Source organism: Leptopilina boulardi, unplaced genomic scaffold, assembly GCF_019393585.1.
Source record: "Leptopilina boulardi isolate dan_hultmark-lab unplaced genomic scaffold, ZJU_Lbou_2.1 LbouV2_248, whole genome shotgun sequence".
In the NCBI taxonomy this organism is placed as follows: domain Eukaryota; kingdom Metazoa; phylum Arthropoda; class Insecta; order Hymenoptera; family Figitidae; genus Leptopilina; species Leptopilina boulardi.
The window spans coordinates 671,651-688,979 of record NW_026137805.1 but is presented as its reverse complement, the minus strand read 5'-3'; the positions used below and the strand labels follow the sequence as shown (position 1 = coordinate 688,979).

General features: G+C 30.2%; 1 protein-coding gene across 3 annotated transcripts in view; it reads left to right on the top strand.

Moving 5' to 3' along the window:
- LOC127280497 (hemicentin-2-like) overlaps positions 1-17,329 on the top strand; it is a 174,854-nt gene that overhangs the window by 120,422 nt on the left and 37,103 nt on the right. For all 3 annotated transcript variants that reach the window (XM_051303522.1, XM_051303521.1, XM_051303520.1), the window contains 2 exons: positions 4,959-5,097; positions 9,722-9,930. In XM_051303522.1, the coding sequence (XP_051159479.1) occupies positions 9,801-9,930 (130 nt within the window). In that variant the 5' untranslated portion in view covers positions 4,959-5,097; positions 9,722-9,800. The remainder of the gene's footprint in view (positions 1-4,958; positions 5,098-9,721; positions 9,931-17,329) is intronic.

The window sequence follows — 17,329 nt, the reverse complement described above, 5'->3', positions numbered from 1 at the left end:
TATTTTCTTTAATTTAATTTTTAAATTCGCAGAAGTGTGAAAAAAGTTGTCAATTCAATATAAACTCGTTGAGAGTTAATTTTGTTAAAATTAAGCATCATTAGGAGTGTATTAAAATAATTTGCATTTAAAACGTATTTAGGAAAAAAAAGAAACTTTACATTAATCTCATTACCGTAAGATTTTATTTTGTAGAAGAAAATAAATAAAAAAAAAAAGAATTCCATGCAAAACATAAATTATTTCAACATCAGTAATGAGTGGATTTTTATTTTCTCACCGCAAAAGAGAATCTTGACACGAGACACGCTTTTAAACTCAGAATGTCTCGCCAGGATGTTTCAGAAGACCGGAAAATCCGCATGGGCAAATATATGAGTATCCTGCGCACGTGGAGGACAATGGTGAATATAAAGGGTTTCGGCTTTTGTTCTAGCAATGCAAGCGTAGAAGAGGATTTTCTTTTTTTGCCTCACAATTTTTTTTTTCGTCAAAGAAAAATTGCAGTTAAAACCAAAGGAACTGAAGAACAGAATTTTCAATTATTAAAGCAACACACAAAATACCATAGGAAAGATTTGTTTTTCTGTGTGTTTATCATTCGTTTTTCTTTCTTTGCATTTTTTTTTTTTTGCAAGAAGGATTTATTTCATTTGGTTGAAACGCGCGCGTTGCTTTTACAACAATTTCTCAAGATAAAATTCAACTGATGTTATTTGATAACTTCCACACCTCGGCAAGTGCGCCTATTATGCGTTTTCTTGCTTGGTATTCATTGTGAACTGACTTTTTTTCATTGTTTTTTTTTCTTTTTTTTTTTGCAGAATAATTCGAGTGGCAAAAGGCTCTCGCTATATGCTCAATTCAACGCTGGGGAAACAAAGAACGTATAGATATTGTTTGCTCGCGAATTATAAACTGTTTATCTTCATCGTAACTCCCAATGGATGATCTCTATATATATATGTATGCATTTATAAAAAGAAAAAGTAAGTGAAGATTAATGGAGAAATCTCGAACTAGTTTCTCGTTTCGAGAATGAATTACTTGAGTGTAATTTAACGATCACTAGAATTTTTTAATTTAAAGCCACGCCCACATTATCTCTTTATGGTTAACGCCCTTTTCTATACCAACACCTATAATTTCTAAGTCACGCCTCCATTACATAGACTCCTCCCACTTTAAACGCCAATCTTTCTTAACTTCTTCTTTCATATCCACGCCCCCATTACATATACTCCTCCTACTTGAAACGCCCACCTTTCTTAACTCATTTAATATCCACGCCCCCATTACATAGACTGCGCCCACTTGTAACGCCCACCTTCTTTAACTTCTCCTTTTGTAACCACGCCCCAATAATATAGACTCCTCCCACTATTTATTAGCCACGCCTCCATTACAACAACCCCTCCTACTTATAAACTCCTACCTTTTAAGGTCACGCCTACATAATGTTTTGTTAACTTCCCTTTTTAAACTCCACCTCTAGTATCCTTATTTTATTTTTAGCCACGCCTTCATTATATTGGCCACTCCTACTTCCAAGTCCGTACCATTTGTAACCCGTCCCACTTATAAGCCACGCCTCTTTTGTCTCCAACCACTTCTGACAGCCCTTTACATTTTTACGTCACGCCTACTTTTCATCGGCTCCTCCCCCTTTCATTACCACGCCTCCATTACAGTAGCCCCTCCTACCATTAATTTACAGTATTTAACTCCTTCTTTATTTAGCCACGCCCTTCCAAGAGGAGGTGTTTTCCTCTAGGTTAACGCCTACTGTAAGCTCCACGTTTAACAGGTATTTTTATTTCTAAGCCACGCCTACTTTATACCACCCCACCTTTAGACAACGCCCTCAGACAAAATTTTGAAAAGTTATTAAAAATTTAAGGTAAATTCTTATAATTTTTTTTTAAACATTATGTAAACGAAATCATGAGAATTAATACAACAATTTCCATTTATTCGTCAGTAATTAATAATTAAAATCTATGACAACATGGCTATGCATATATATATCATAAATATATTCTACTCTTTAAGTATCACGAGCCTATAATCATTCATGTATGTCGTCAAAGTTCAACGAACATTTCTATATAGCTATTATGCTTTTGTTACGAGAGAAGCTTCAAAACCCAACGTGGTTCATTAAATGACTCCCGAGTATAAAACAGCAGAAGCGTTTGTGTCCCTACCGATAATGCATTTAGATTATGCTACTGCATAAGGTTGGCATGTTTACGTGAATTGGAACACGGGTTGAAAATAGAATAGCAAAAGGGGGCAGAAACATTGTGTGTGTGTGTGTGTGTATGAGAAGAGAATTCAGGATGCACGATGAGGTACATACAACGGTACTGAGTACAGAGTAAAGCATCGATTTACATTTATGACTATACCTTTAGACGAAAACCCCTTACTATCAGTATGCTAATTTTCAAAAGTCATGAAATTTCATATTTCCCACACTTTTGTCAATGAATTGTGCTCTTTATAAAAATTTACGAACATTTAAATTTTTTTTGCTATCAAAAGAATGGTTTGTGTAATTTAATATTTAATATATTCTACTTATATTCAGTTGAGTGAATTTATATACTAGAGTGTTGGAAGTTGTAAATTTTTACTAGATTGACGAGATGTTCTCTCCAATTTCTTTTGAGTAGATTTTTTAGTATAGTGATTTAATCGAGAGAGGGAAAGAATTGGTGAAGGATTTTCATTGGCGGATGTGCTGGTGTCGTCTAGACCTATAAATATCGGGACAGTATGACGTAATCATCAGTTGGTGTTCGAGATACTCACATTGGAAGAAAAATAAAAGTATTTTATAAAAGTGTTTGGAAAAATTAATTTTAGCAGTAGAATAATTTAAAAAAAAAAGTTCCTTATAAAAGTATTTGGAAATTTTAATAACGTAAAAGAAGGAAAATAAAAATTATTTCGTTGCTAATGTTTTGTTTAAGGATTACACGGATTACTTCATCTCACGGTTATTCTCTTCTCTGAACATTGATGATGCTCGAGTGACACAAGGTCATTAAACGGATGTAGGTACGTGCACGTCGTAGGTGACATGAAACACGAGCAACTGTGTATCATAGCACCGCACGCGTTTATTATACACGTCAGTTGTACAATCGCATATAATGTCAAGACACATTTTGGTTACTGATTGTAACGTCGCGCATTCCAACATAAGCTCGAGTTTAACATCCACTTGTGTAACATCCGCTTTTGGAGCCACTTTCATTTTCCCATTAAGAGAAGTGACTGATCCCCATATACACAGAGACAGTGTAACGAGAAAATTTATTCTCTCATTTCACAAAACAATTAATTTAGAAATTCTAAATTATTTATTTTTTTTTTTAAATAAATATATTTTAAATCTAATAATAAAACTTTTTAGAAATTGTGAGTTATTGCGGTGACAATTTTCTGGTATAAGGAAAATTGAAAATTCAATTTCTATATTTATATACAAATTTCATGCGCCGAATGAAAGTTTGCCTTTCAAGTTAATTCAAAATTCCCTCGTGCTTTGCAAGTACAATGCTATTTTGCGCGCGAGAGGGTCTAGTACAAGCTCTTCTCCATTAAAGCCGTACCTCTTCTTAATTACTGAAGCAAAGGGGGCAAGTAGTTTCGAGGTTTGTTTGTTAGTACAAAAATTTTTAACTCAAATTGCCAGCGAGATTGCTGGTGCTGTAAACAGAAATGGCAAGTGCAGTTTGTTTAACCAATTGCGATTCATCATTCCAAGCCCGAGTTTGACTGTTATTTGGCTGAGCATGTTGATTTAGCCGAATCTCGCCACGTGCGTTCATCTACAATCTGTCTATATATATACATATATATATATGGTTATGTGTAAATATAGAAACCACTTCACTAAATTATAAAATCACAGAAAATTATCATTGAAAAAATATAATTCAAAAACTTTTTTCCTCAAAATTAATAATTAATTTTACTGATAATTACTTGAAATATTACTTCTAATAATTTTTTTTGTGCAGATAATTTCTTTTCTTTCTTTTTTTTTTACTATCGTTTTAAGTAAAGAAAGTTAGACGTGAGAAAAACCTGCAGGTTCAGGTTATTGTTTTAAAGAGAACTTACTGCCCATAAAATTTTATGCACAGTCATTTCAGCTTTATTTTAAGACTTTGAGCCATTGGAAATTACATGAAAAGGGTCGTGTAGGCTTAAAAACACAAGTAGCGTCCTACAGGGAATTAGATCAGTGACTTTCCGAGTTTTTTTTTTAAACTGGTGATAAATTGCCCACTGAGTTTATTTTGTATTTTATTGTTGAACTGATGGTTCGCTATAAAATGGGTTAATTTATTTTCTCAATTAACCTACTCGCAAAGTATTCGCAAATTACTTTCTCTAATGATTTCTCCCTCTTAAATTACAATCGTTTTATAAAAGACACGCCTCTATTGATTTCTTCCACATGTAAATAATATGTTTTTTATTTTCTTTCATTACTGAGACACGCCTCCTTTAAGCTTCTTCTATTTTTAAACCACGCCTCTTTTGTCCCCTCCCACTTATAAACCAAACCTTCTACCTCATTTTTGGGACACACCTCTTTTGGCCCCTCCCACATGTAAACAACGCCTTTTACCTCATTTTTAGACACTCCTCCCTTTGGCCCCTCCCATTTGTAAACCACGCCTTTTATAGCATTTTTGGGACAGAACACTTTTGGCCCCTCCCACTTATAAACCCCACCCTTTTTGACCCACCTATATTATTTCTTTTAAAGTAAATTCTTTTAATGTTCTTATTTCTAAGCCACGCCCCTTTTTGTCCCTCCCACTTGCAAGGCACACGTTCTAAAACTTTTTGTCGTTGTATTTAAATATAAAAATATAATTAAAAAAAATTAATGCTTAATAATTTTTTAATAAAAAAATTTTTTCTGTTTACAGTTCCTACATCGCATATTGTTGCTCTGGCTGGAGATACCACTTATCTACCCTGCGACATATCAACAAATCACGAAGGGGATGCTGTACATCTTGTACTGTGGTATCGTGAAGATCTTGGAACATCGGTGTCAATATACAGGTGAGAATTTAATATATGTAAATTATATTATCTCTAACTTTAAGAAAGTTAGAAAAAAATCTTAAGAGGACAGTAAGCTAAAAAATAATCGTGACTTTAAAAAAAGATGCTTCCTGAATCATCAATCTTACTTGGGAGAAAAACTTTATTTCCCTAAGCTGACAGCTTTGCAATTTACGGTAAAAGATTCTTTGCAAGGTATTTTTTTTTTGGAAGGGCATAAGATTGGTGGGGATGGTTGAGGGAGGGAGCAAGGGGGTTGAGGAACGCGAGCAAAATTACAGACGCTGAAAATGGGTGAATCTTGTGAATAGTTGACTGGGATAAAAGATATCTGCTGACTGGAACGTAAACGTGAACTTTCCCCGTATTCATCACGTATTCGAGAAACTTCTAATCCTGTTCCTGGAGCGAACTCCCGGTACTGTGAAAATCAACTAGGATATATATATATATATAGAGGGAGAGAGAGAAAGAGAGAGAGAGTGGAGGAAAAAACCGAGACAAACTCTCAGGATGTAAGCAGAAGAAAGTCTTCAAACTGAAAGCTTTTGGTATGCTATACATACCAGGAGAGTCCTTTCGATATACTAGAAAATTAAAAAAGTACACCAGCTAGCAGCAACTGATTGAATTCAACGATCTTCGTTCTTTGCTTGTTTTCTATATATATATTTTGTGATTTTAAAACGGATGTTTACAGAATCAGAATTTTTTCCCATCTACTATAGAATATCTAGAAAAAAAAATATTTGAAAGTTAAATTAAATAATTTAAAATTACGTAAATTTGTTGAATTAAAATCGTGAATGTGGAGTATATATTTAATAAGTGGGACTATTAGCACTCTTTAGAAATATGAATTAATCTAAAAAGCGTATAAAATGTCAGAATAAGTGAAACATATATATATATAAAGAGCCAGTCACACTTGCATTCAATGAAGTTAAATTTGTTCTCAAGTTTAAATTATAAATTAAATCTGTTTCTCTAAACTGTCACGTTGTTTTCAGTTTAACCTTTTAAAACTTTTCCCCACATTCCTTTATATATACATATCATACATATATGTATATATATATATATTCCTAATAAAGTTTTAATCACAACTTCATATTACCCGTCAGGTATAAGTGAGACAATTTTAAATTTTCTGTGTCTATGGTACTAATTAATGGATTATTAAATTTTTAATTTAAAAAAAAGTTATAATACTGTTTCACTATTTAAAAGTTGAAATTATTTTTAATAAATAATATTGTCTAGAATGAAATAAAACATTTTTTAAAATTTAAAGTTAATTTAAATTTTAATTCAAAAGTTTAAAAAAAATCAACTATATATAAAATTACTTTTTTAACTGTTTATTAAATGTCCATATTCTCGTTGCCATCCTCCTTTTATTTCTATTTCCTAGAAACGACTCTTTTAAGCTCCTCCTATTAACAAGCCACGCCTCCATTACAGAAGCCCCTGCCACTTTCTTTCCTTTTCTAAGATCCACCTCTAGTAGCTTTATTTTCTTATGAGCCACGCCTCTACTACATTGGCCCCTCCTACGTTTAAGCCCGACCCATTTCTAACTCCTCCTATTTATAAGTCAAATCTACTTCAGTCTCGAAGCTCCACTTCTAACAGGTCTTTACATTTATAAGTTACGCCTACTTTACATCGGCTCCTCCCACTTGTAAGCTCCGCCTTTTTAACTCTACCCTTTTGAGGCCACGCCAACATAACATTTTGTTGACCTTGCTCCTCTTTTTAAGCTCCACCTCTAGCAACTTTATTTTTTGTTGAGCCACGCCTCCATTGCATTGGCCCCTTCCACTTATAACTCGCCCATTTTCAGGCCACTCCCTATTTTTAGTTTTTGCCTTATTTCTAAGCCACGCCTCCAGTTTATTCCCACTTTTAACTCCTCCCCTTTGTAGCCACGCCTCCATAGGCCCCTCCCTTTTATACATAATATTTGCACATTTTCGTCAAATGTAAATTAATTTTTTATTACTCCGAGTTGATAAAAAAAAGAAATTAATTCATTGATTTAAATTTAATGAAATTAAACAAATTATTCTTCATCCAATATATTGAGTTTCACCATTTGTCGTTGAAATCACTTTAGATTACTTGAAAATGGACGCGAGAGTGTATATATATGTGTGAGAAAGAGATATAGTATAAGAGTTGCCCTCGGCGGAAGTTTTTTAAAGCGAGTGATGGATCCTCGCGAATTTCTCAAGAAAATAAAAGTTGTAATCTTGATGGGTCAAGTGGAAGGAGCCGTAAGTGGTGAGAGGAATGGTGGGGTATAAAGAGTGAAGAGTTTAGAAAAGAAGAGGAGTCGAGTTGGTGGAAAAGATTGTTGGAGGTAACGGATTGCAATGCTCTAGGGAATCTAGTGACTCACAAGAAAGAAACTATAGGTCGCCCGTCTGTCCACTAAGAGTTGTACCCCTCTCTCTCTCTCTCACTCACTCCCACTCTTTTCCTTACCAGTTTTCCGACTAGTTCTCTGCACTTAGTTGAACGCCTGCGGGCAACAACTTGCACTTGAGTGTTCCCGAGTCTCGAAGGATATTTTCTTGTGTCGAAATACACCTGCAAAGTGGTAAGTAACTGTTCAGCTTTTGCAAGTGACGCTACTTTTACTATATATATAGATAGATAGATACAAGGGACTAATTCCAAATAGCTATTGCAACGACTTTTGTTCTCTCAACATATGTTTGCGATACAAACAATATTTACGACAGTTGTACAAATATATATATATATATATAGTTGTTTTAACTGTGATGAAAAAAAGGCCCGACATGAAAGTACAAAAAACGAAGAAGGAAAAAAGAAGATGAACTACTTTCGGAGAGTGAGAAAGATGGGGAAAAAATTGAAAGCAACAAATCTTCCTTGTACCTTGCACTGGAATGTAATTAAGAAGAGTGTCTCAACGACGACGACGATGCTTGCAGTGTTGCCAATTTCGACTCTAAAACTCACCTCCTTTTGCAACGAGCACCAGCCCTCTCACTTGAAAACGAAGCAAGACACCTTCTTGGCTTTAGGAGTTGCGGAAGTCAAGAGTCAAGAATATTGTTACAAAATAAAGACAAAAAAAAAGAACCGTCTTACTCTCAAATATTAAAGTCGCTTGAAATAAAATTAGATTAAAATTTTCAAGTTCCTCTACACATATATTTAGAAAAAGAGAGAGAGAGAGAAACTTTGTAAAGTTTAAAACACTCTCTTTCTCTCGTTGAAGAAAATGAAAAGGTTATGATGTAATTTTTCCCTCTTTTTCAACAGCGCCTGAAGAAAAAAACAGTATAAAGTTTAAAACAAAACTTGAAACGTGTTGAACATGTTGATTGACTTGAACAAACCTGGTTACCCTTACAACAAAAAAAAAAGTTAAAATTTTCACAAAAAACTTTTATTTTATATATTTATAAAGCTGCATTAGACAGTTTTAATAATAAAAATTGGATAAAAATTATAAAAGAAACTTTTTTTTGTTTTGAGGGGGGGAGGGAAAATGTTATTTATTTCCGAGAAATATTCTGCTTTCTGATAAAATAACAATTGTCGATACAAGAAAGTTTCTCTTATCATTCTCAACTGTATATATATATATGGAATATGAGGTTCGACTTGGATATTATATATGGACAAGCGTTCTTTATTGGAACAAACTTTAGAAAAGATAACAATTCTTCGAAAAGTGGTTATTATGGATTCGTTTTTTTTTTTTTACATTGATATCTATTTTATAAATGAAAATTTTTTATCGCAAATAATAAATTATAATTTAGTTTTTTTTTCTATGCAAAAACTTTATAAACTAGATGATTTAAAAATACCAGCTAATTATTATTTTTCATAAAACAATATGATTTTGCTTTGCTAAACTGTTAAATGAATTCCTGTAACGTTTTTCAATCGATAATATTCCGTTAAGTACTTGAAAGGCGATTAAGAGAGTATTATTTTTAATGTGTTTGAACAGAATGAATTATATTTACTAATGGGGTGAAAAGTTTGAAAATTGAATATTCATTGTGATGCTCAGAAAAGTAGTGCGACATTAAATTAAAGCTGACCAAAGAAGTTGTTTTCTTTTCATAAATTTAGTAATATTGAGAAAATGAGAAATTTATAGCTAACAAGAACACACCAAAAAAAAAACAATATGGAAAATTTATTACTTATATCTATTTAACAAATATTAAAGTAAAGTTGTCTTTTGAGGTTTTCAAATAACTTTTTGGTTTTTTATTAAACCATTTTTTTATATTATTTTAATAATAATAATAATATAATAATAATAATAATAATAATATTATGACTATTATTATTACTCAGCTATATACCAAATTTTGAAATAAAATTGTCTTTTGAGGTTTTCAATAAAACTTTTTTTCAACCATTTTTTTATATTATAATATATATTATTAATTTTATATTATATTATAATAATAATAATATAATTATTATTATTATTCAGCTATATACCAAATATTGAAATAAAATTGTCTTTTGAGGTTTTCAAAAATTATTTTATCCATTTTATATTAATTTACGCAGAAATTTAAAAAAATTTATTTGTTTTCTTCTTCTTAATTTTCAGCATCGATGCAAGGGAAAAAGGTGTTGTCCGTGCGGAAAAATGGTCAGACGATACAGTTTTCTCTGGCAGAGCATATTTTATGCCAGAAAGAACACCCGCGGAATTAGGAGTGGATCACATTAGATTTGAGGATGCCGGTATCTACAGGTGTCGTGTTGACTTTCAAATTGGTCAGACACGCAACTCCAAAGTCAATTTAACGGTTATAGGTAAGTGTGAACTTGATGACATCTATATATATAGAGAAAGAAAGAACAAAACTGAAATTCTTTTAAATCAAATTGAATTTTTTTTTTAATGAAAGACAATTATTAATTTATTTTTGAAGAAATTTTTCAAGTCCACGAAAATTGGTCAGAATATGCGGAAAACTTAATTTTTTTTTCTTTTTTGTTCTTTCTTAACGTTCGGTTAATCTTGAAAACGCAAAAAGTTGGGAGTTAAAAGATCTGTTCAACATTTTACTGTGCACTTAAGACTGACCCTAAACGATTCCCAAGTGACGACTTCCCTAGAAAAAAAACCTCAGGGAAATAAAATTCCGACTTTGTTTTAAAGCCCTCTATTTCAGTTCGAGCTTAACTTTTAAGCTTGCATTGAAATACGTACCTACTTAAGACACACTGGTCGCTTCTCAAAAGCCCTACAACAAAAGAGTCTTCAAATCTGGAGCAACTTTTTGCCACTGTTATTCACTTTTCTTTGTCGCATATTATATATATATATATTTCTATCTTCTATATGAGATTATTCCTTTTATACTAATTTACTGCTGACTTTTTTTTTTTTTTAATCTCTTCTCTAATTTAGTTTTGATATATTCTTTTTTTTCAATTTTTCACTATAAAAAAAACTTTCCCATTTTTTTTCCTCTTGAGTAATTTTTTTTTTTAACGGAAAAAAAATTGACGATAAATACCTACGATAATGAAATGTTTTATCTTCCTTTTCCCATAGTTCGACCCATTTTTCTGTGCATATATGGGAAAAAGGGCGGTGGAGAGGGGAAATTCACTACTCCCCAACAATTTTATGATCGTATCGTCAAAATACGAGTTTAAAATTATTTCTGTATTATTTATCGTCATTTTACGTTCAGGGTGGCTATAAAAATGGCTTAGAACGTAAAACCAAAGAGTGGAATTGATCCTACAAGTTTCTTTTTTTTTATCGTCATGTAACACATTAGAAAGATATCGAAATAATAACTTATATATGCACTTCCTTACGATAAAAAAACCAGTGTGTAATAGAAATGATGGGTTAGAAAATAATTTATATAGACAGTGAAAAAGATTTTTTTTTGACAAAAGTGAAAATTTTTCCTTTTTGAGGTTATCTTTAATTCAGCACATTAAAAAATTGATATTCAACAAATCATAATTAACTGTTTAGTAATATTTACAAATAATTAAATATGGAATTTTATTTTATAATTATTTTCATTTTTCTTATTTAGATCGAAATGATATGTTTCGATTATAAATATTTTTTTTACTGCGATTTACAAGCTTTTTTTATCACTGTTTGGACATAGACTATATAAAAAGAAATAAGATCGACAAAATCATGTGTTGACAGCGCTCCGCCATTCAGGGGCGTAACAAAACTTTACACTTCTAAAAAAAAAAATTTCTTCAAAAATTTTGAAAAAAGAAACAAAAATTTTATTTTACTCTTAAACAAAATATTTACAAATAAAAAGTATGTATGATAATGGACAATTTCGTTTACAATTGCGTATATATAGGAAAATGTCAGAATTTTTCTCAATTTAAGCTACGCGCACAGTGGTAACGTAACTAAAATGTTCGTTGGTTTATATATATATATTTCTATAAAAAAAAGGAGGAGGGAAAAGTGTTTTAACCAGAAGTTTCACCAAAATCCACACACAGTCAACCTCAAACCATCACCCCCCCCACCCTTCCTCCCCTCTTTTTTCTCATTGACGATGGTGGTGGGGGGGGGGCAGTGTGGTATAAAAGCAGAAACCTCATTTCTAGTGACTCGAGTGTGCATTATGAAAAATTCATGCGGAAACCGACGAGTAGCAGGTCGACGAGTATAAAAATAATAATAATAGTAATAAAAAAAAGGTTCATAGTCGACAATCCAAAACAAGACGAATAAGAAAATAGAGCATTTTAAAAATCTTTCGTATATAAAGATTTTTCTCATCTCTCTCTTCTTTTCCACGCTACCACACCCCAAATGTATATATAAAGAAGATAATAATTTTTTCATCATTTTTCTATTCTTTTGCAATTCATAAATATAGTCAAATTGTAAAATGAAATTTTCATTTACATAGAGGGAATAATTTTTTTTTAATAACTGTATAAATCGTAGTATGTGTAATTTTTAAATTTGCAGCTTCAACATGCGGAAAAAAGTAAAATAAAAAAAAAAACTAGATTCTCGGTTATATAATGACTAAATCTAAAATCATATTAATTCCACTCTCGTTTAACGAGCAACGATTTCATTTTGCCTGAACATTAGCGTGTATCGTTTAATTATTCTATTTTGTACGTATCACTCAAGAGTAAAAAAAAATGTGAAATACGCGAAAAGATAGAGGTATATATATTTGTCCTTCTTGCACTCGTGGTCTAGTTACATTCGACGCTTTAAGGCCAACGCACAATGGATTTGGAAAATTCGTATTAGGAACGATATACAAAAAAGTTTGTTTAATATTCATGATGAATAATAATGTGCTTAACTGCTTAATAATAATCTAAATTCGGTGTAGTAAGTTGTAGTAACAAAATTTTTTTTTATAATTCTCGTCAACTACCGCACCCTGCTCTAGTGAAAATTTAGTAACTTTTAAGTCACTAAATTTCCACTAGAGCAAGGTGCGGTAGTTGACTGAGCATTTTAACAAATTACAAAAGGGAAACTTGTCCAGTGTGAACATTGGCATCATCTTTAAGGTGAAATCACATGAAAATATAAAGGCCAATGCACAATAGTTTCGCGAAACTCGTTTGCGAACGTAAAGCATGAGTTAGAAAAAGACAAATAGATTTGTATCCTTTTCTATCTTTTTCTAACTCATGCTTCACGTTCGCAAGTGATTTTCGCGAATCTGTTGTGCGTTGGCCTTTATGTTTTCATGTGATTTCACCTTAAAGATGATGCCAATGTTCACATTGGACAAGTTTTCCTTTTGTCATTTGTTATAATTCACGGTCAACTACCGCACCCTGCTCTAGTGACTTTATAGTAACTTTTAATTTTAACTAGAACGTCACTAAATTTTCACTAGAGCAGGGTGCGGTAGTTGACCGAAAATTATGACAAATGTGAGAATTCCCTGTCAACTACCGTACCCTGTTCTAGTGACTTTATAGTAACTTTTAATTCTAACAATAAATTCTCACTAGAGCAGGGTACGGTAGTTGACCGAGAATTCTGACAAATAACGAATAGAAATTTAGATTAGTGGCAACATTAATATCCCTAGAAAAACAAAAAAGTTACCAAAATATTTTTTTTCAATTAAGTAAAATTAACTAAATAAATTTTCAAAATTATTGAGAATTTTTATAAGATTTTGAGATAGAAGGATATGGAGAGCAAATGTCTAGATTATTTCAAAAAAAATATATATATAAATATATAGGTTAGGATAATTTTGAAAATGGAGATGCTGTATACTATATATATATATATATATATATATTGTAAGATAGTGTGCGACACGGAGAGTTTGCTCAGATCTCAAGGGAATTCTGAGGTAGTATTTTCGTCTCTACTTGTATACAAGGACATCTTCTGGGACATTTACATTTATTTACATTTTACACCAACCGTCCACGAAACACTCGACGTGACGTCCTTAGGAAGCGACGCTGATGTGGGATTACCGAATGACAAGACAAATGTACAAATGAGAAACATACTATGCGGAAAACCTTCCCTTATATTTTACAAGAGTTCACTATGTCACACTGTTTTTTTTCTCTCTCTTTTTTTATCCCCTCAATATTATTCAAGTTCTAAGGAAAAAAAATATATATATTCAGACATAAAAAACAAAAGTATCATCAAAATTTTGAGGTTATGTTCGCCACTTGGCCTACGCAACTAACAATTGATTTTGAGGTTAGGTTTCTCCCTTGAATTTTAAGGTTATGTTCGTCACTTGACCTATGCGACTAATTGATTTTGAGGTTATGTTTCTCCCTTGAATTTTAAGGTTATGTTCGTCACTTGATCTATGCGACTAATTAATTTTGAGGTTATGTTTCACGAATAATTGAAAAAAAAAACAAAATACATAATAAATACAATATTAAAGTATAGAAATATAAATATTTTCAAATTTTGGCAAGAATATAAAACTAAATTTTCTCTCAAAAATCATATATAAATATACTCTACTTTTTAACAAGAAATTCTTTATGTGAATTTGATAAATGTCCATATATTCACTGACACATTTATAAGAATACTGGATATTTTATGTCCTGCGAAGTTGAACTTTAAAGCTCTTACGCTTGAATAGAGTACACTCGATAGTCCATAGATGGAAAAGAGAGATGTGCGCGCGTGGTATAACAAAAAAAAAAAAAAAAAAAAAGAAAAGAAAGAATGAAGAAAAAAAAAGCTTGAAAAACCTTTCCCGTCATTTTGGATACTTTGCATTAGGGAATTCTGAAACGTAAAGGAGAAATATGGTACTCAGCTTAAAGTATTATGTTTTCTGAAAGTGCATCGAAAATTTCCATATGAATAATAATATCTAGCAAAAAGGGATAAAGGAAAGAATGTTTTACTTGACATCTTGACTTCATGCTTTTAGATATTAGGGATCTATATATTTATATGCATTAAAAGAGAACCCTTTGTATTCTAATAATATATGCAATGAGAATTTTTTTTTCTTCTTTTTATTAATATCTAAAATATTTATAGATACAGAAAAAATATTTCTTTAATTCCAAAAAAATAAATTTCTTTCACAAATTTTTTCTTTGATACAAAGAAACATTTAATTGTTTCAAATAAATTTGTTTTTGATTCAAAAAGAAAAAAATTTATTTTGAATGAAAGAAAACAAAGAAATTAGTTTCTTTAAATCAAATAAATTTTTTCTTTGTGTGTATAGTATTTTTTTTTTACATCCATCATAAGATAAATAAAAGATACTTATTACTCCAAAAAAACTGAAATTTTATTCTATTTTTACATTTTTATTATTTTATTATAGAGAAAGAATTGAAGCTGCTTTTTTGCATACAGCTAAAGAGAGAATAATATCAGAATTTGAAATAAAAAATTAATTTCCAGTTACAATGAATGAAATGCAAATAATGGAAAATTTTTTAATTTCTTTTTATACTCACATATTTTATATTATATAATTTTTTTTCTTTTTTAATTTTTCCAATCAAAAAAAAATGTATTAAATTATTTTTAATAAAATAAAATGTAAAAAAATAAATATAATTTTATAAAATTTTCAATATTTAATTTTTTTTTTACAAAAATATAAAATTTTTCATTACTCGGAAATAATATTTGTATGAATGACAAAAAAAAATTGATATTGAAAGATGAGGATCGTTCAATTTACCAATTGTATTATTTAAATTGACTCGTCATACAATTGATCAAAATTTTTTTTTTTTCTTTATCCCCCATCTTCTTTTGAAATGCAATTGAATTGCATTATCTCTCTAATAAGAATTCATACTTCATTCATTTTGTTAGTTCATTCCTTTCGTGACTATACTATATTTTTTTTTCGTTTTCATCTTTCTCGGTTAGTTTTCTTTCAATTTTTTTTTTTTTTTTTTCTTTTCTTTTTGCATTTTATTTGCGAAAATGGGATATTTTTATCTCGCTATGTCTATGTAATAAAAGGACTGATTCAAATTCTTTGGACTATTTCCCCGGGTTCTTCTTTTATTGGGAATATAACCATTGGATATACAGAAAAAGAGCTTCGTGTTACGTGATGCTTTTACGTCTGACCATAATCGACTTGTTCTACTGCATGCGCCTGTAAAATCAGATGGAAATTTGCTTCTCCTTTCTCCCTCAGTTTTTATATTGAAAAAAAAAAAGAAAAAAAAAATGAAATGAAATGAAATGCATTTGAAGTGAAAGAAAAGACCACAGGAACCACAGGGTTTCTTTTAATACCGTCTTTGAAATGGAAAACAATATTTTTTTGTACAATTTATTTTTATTAAAATTAAAGAATTTTAAATATGCGAAAAATTGTCCTGAAATTTAATTATTGCTTTTTTCCCCAATAAAAAGGTATAGAACTTTTTTTTTGTGCTTTCAACGTTAATTTTTTTTTAAATTTTTAATTTAACATCTCTGATATTAGTTTTTTTTTCGTTAATAACTCGCGATTGATTATATAATTTACATGAAGGAAGTTAAATTAAAAAAAAATTTGATGGTAATTAACTGACAGTTGGGAAATTTAATTTTCAATAAAGAGGTACATTTTTTTTTCAAAAAATTAAATTCTTTTTAATTACATGTCAGCGAAAAAAATGTCTAAAATAATGAGCGCATGTAGAATGTAATGAAAGGCTAATTATTATTTCTTTATATTGTAAAATTTACCTAAATTTAATATATAAAGAGATAATTGGATGAAATTATAAATTAATAATTTCAAAATTTTCATTAATTATAAAATTGCATTTTTTTTTATTTTAATTTTTAATAAATTGTATATAGTTTTTTAAAATAAAAAAAAAATTTCTTCTTCAAAAAAGTTCTATTATTACCTTAAAATAAATATACTAATATTGTCAAAACTAACACATTAGATAGTAGAAAGGCAAAAGTAATTTTTTCTACAAGAAAACAACGCTATATTCTAGATTAAAGTTCGCCTGAGAATGTGCTTTTGACATACAAAATTTACGTAGCTCTCTTTACTAAAACACAAAGTATTACTCATACTGTAAAGAATAACGTGTGTTAAAGTCAAATTTTTCATTTCTTTTTTTTTCATTTTTTAGAAGCATAAAGGGAACATCAATATTAGAGGTTAGAATTTTTAAATAAAACGGAACAGAGCTCTATTGATTTCTGTATAGTAAGATTTATAAATAATCGAAAAATAACCTAAAAATTATTTACTATAAATAGTTAAAAGATGAGAATTTATATGAAACATAACCTAAAAATCAATTGATTTCTTAGAATAATTTAGAAATCAATCGATTTTTAGGTTATGTTTCATATAAATTCTCATATATTCTAAAAGGAAAGTCATATATGAAACGAACATAACCTATATTGAATTGAAATCACCTGAATGGCCCAGGGCCAAAGTAGCATTTTCTAATAATCGTTTACTAAGATTTATTAATTAATTCATCTTTAATTTTAATTATTTGTAAATTTTATTAATAAAAGAAACAATTTATTGAAGTGAATACATGAAACCTGATGATGCGTTCGACGCCATTAAACAAGGAATATAAAAAAATTAGGTTAGATTGCATTGAAATCATGCACGCCATGGTTGATATATAATAGAGGTTGTATCAATGGATTTTAACAATCATCAGTTGAATAAATAACTGAATAAATTTCTTAAGTATTCTTTTCATTGTAATA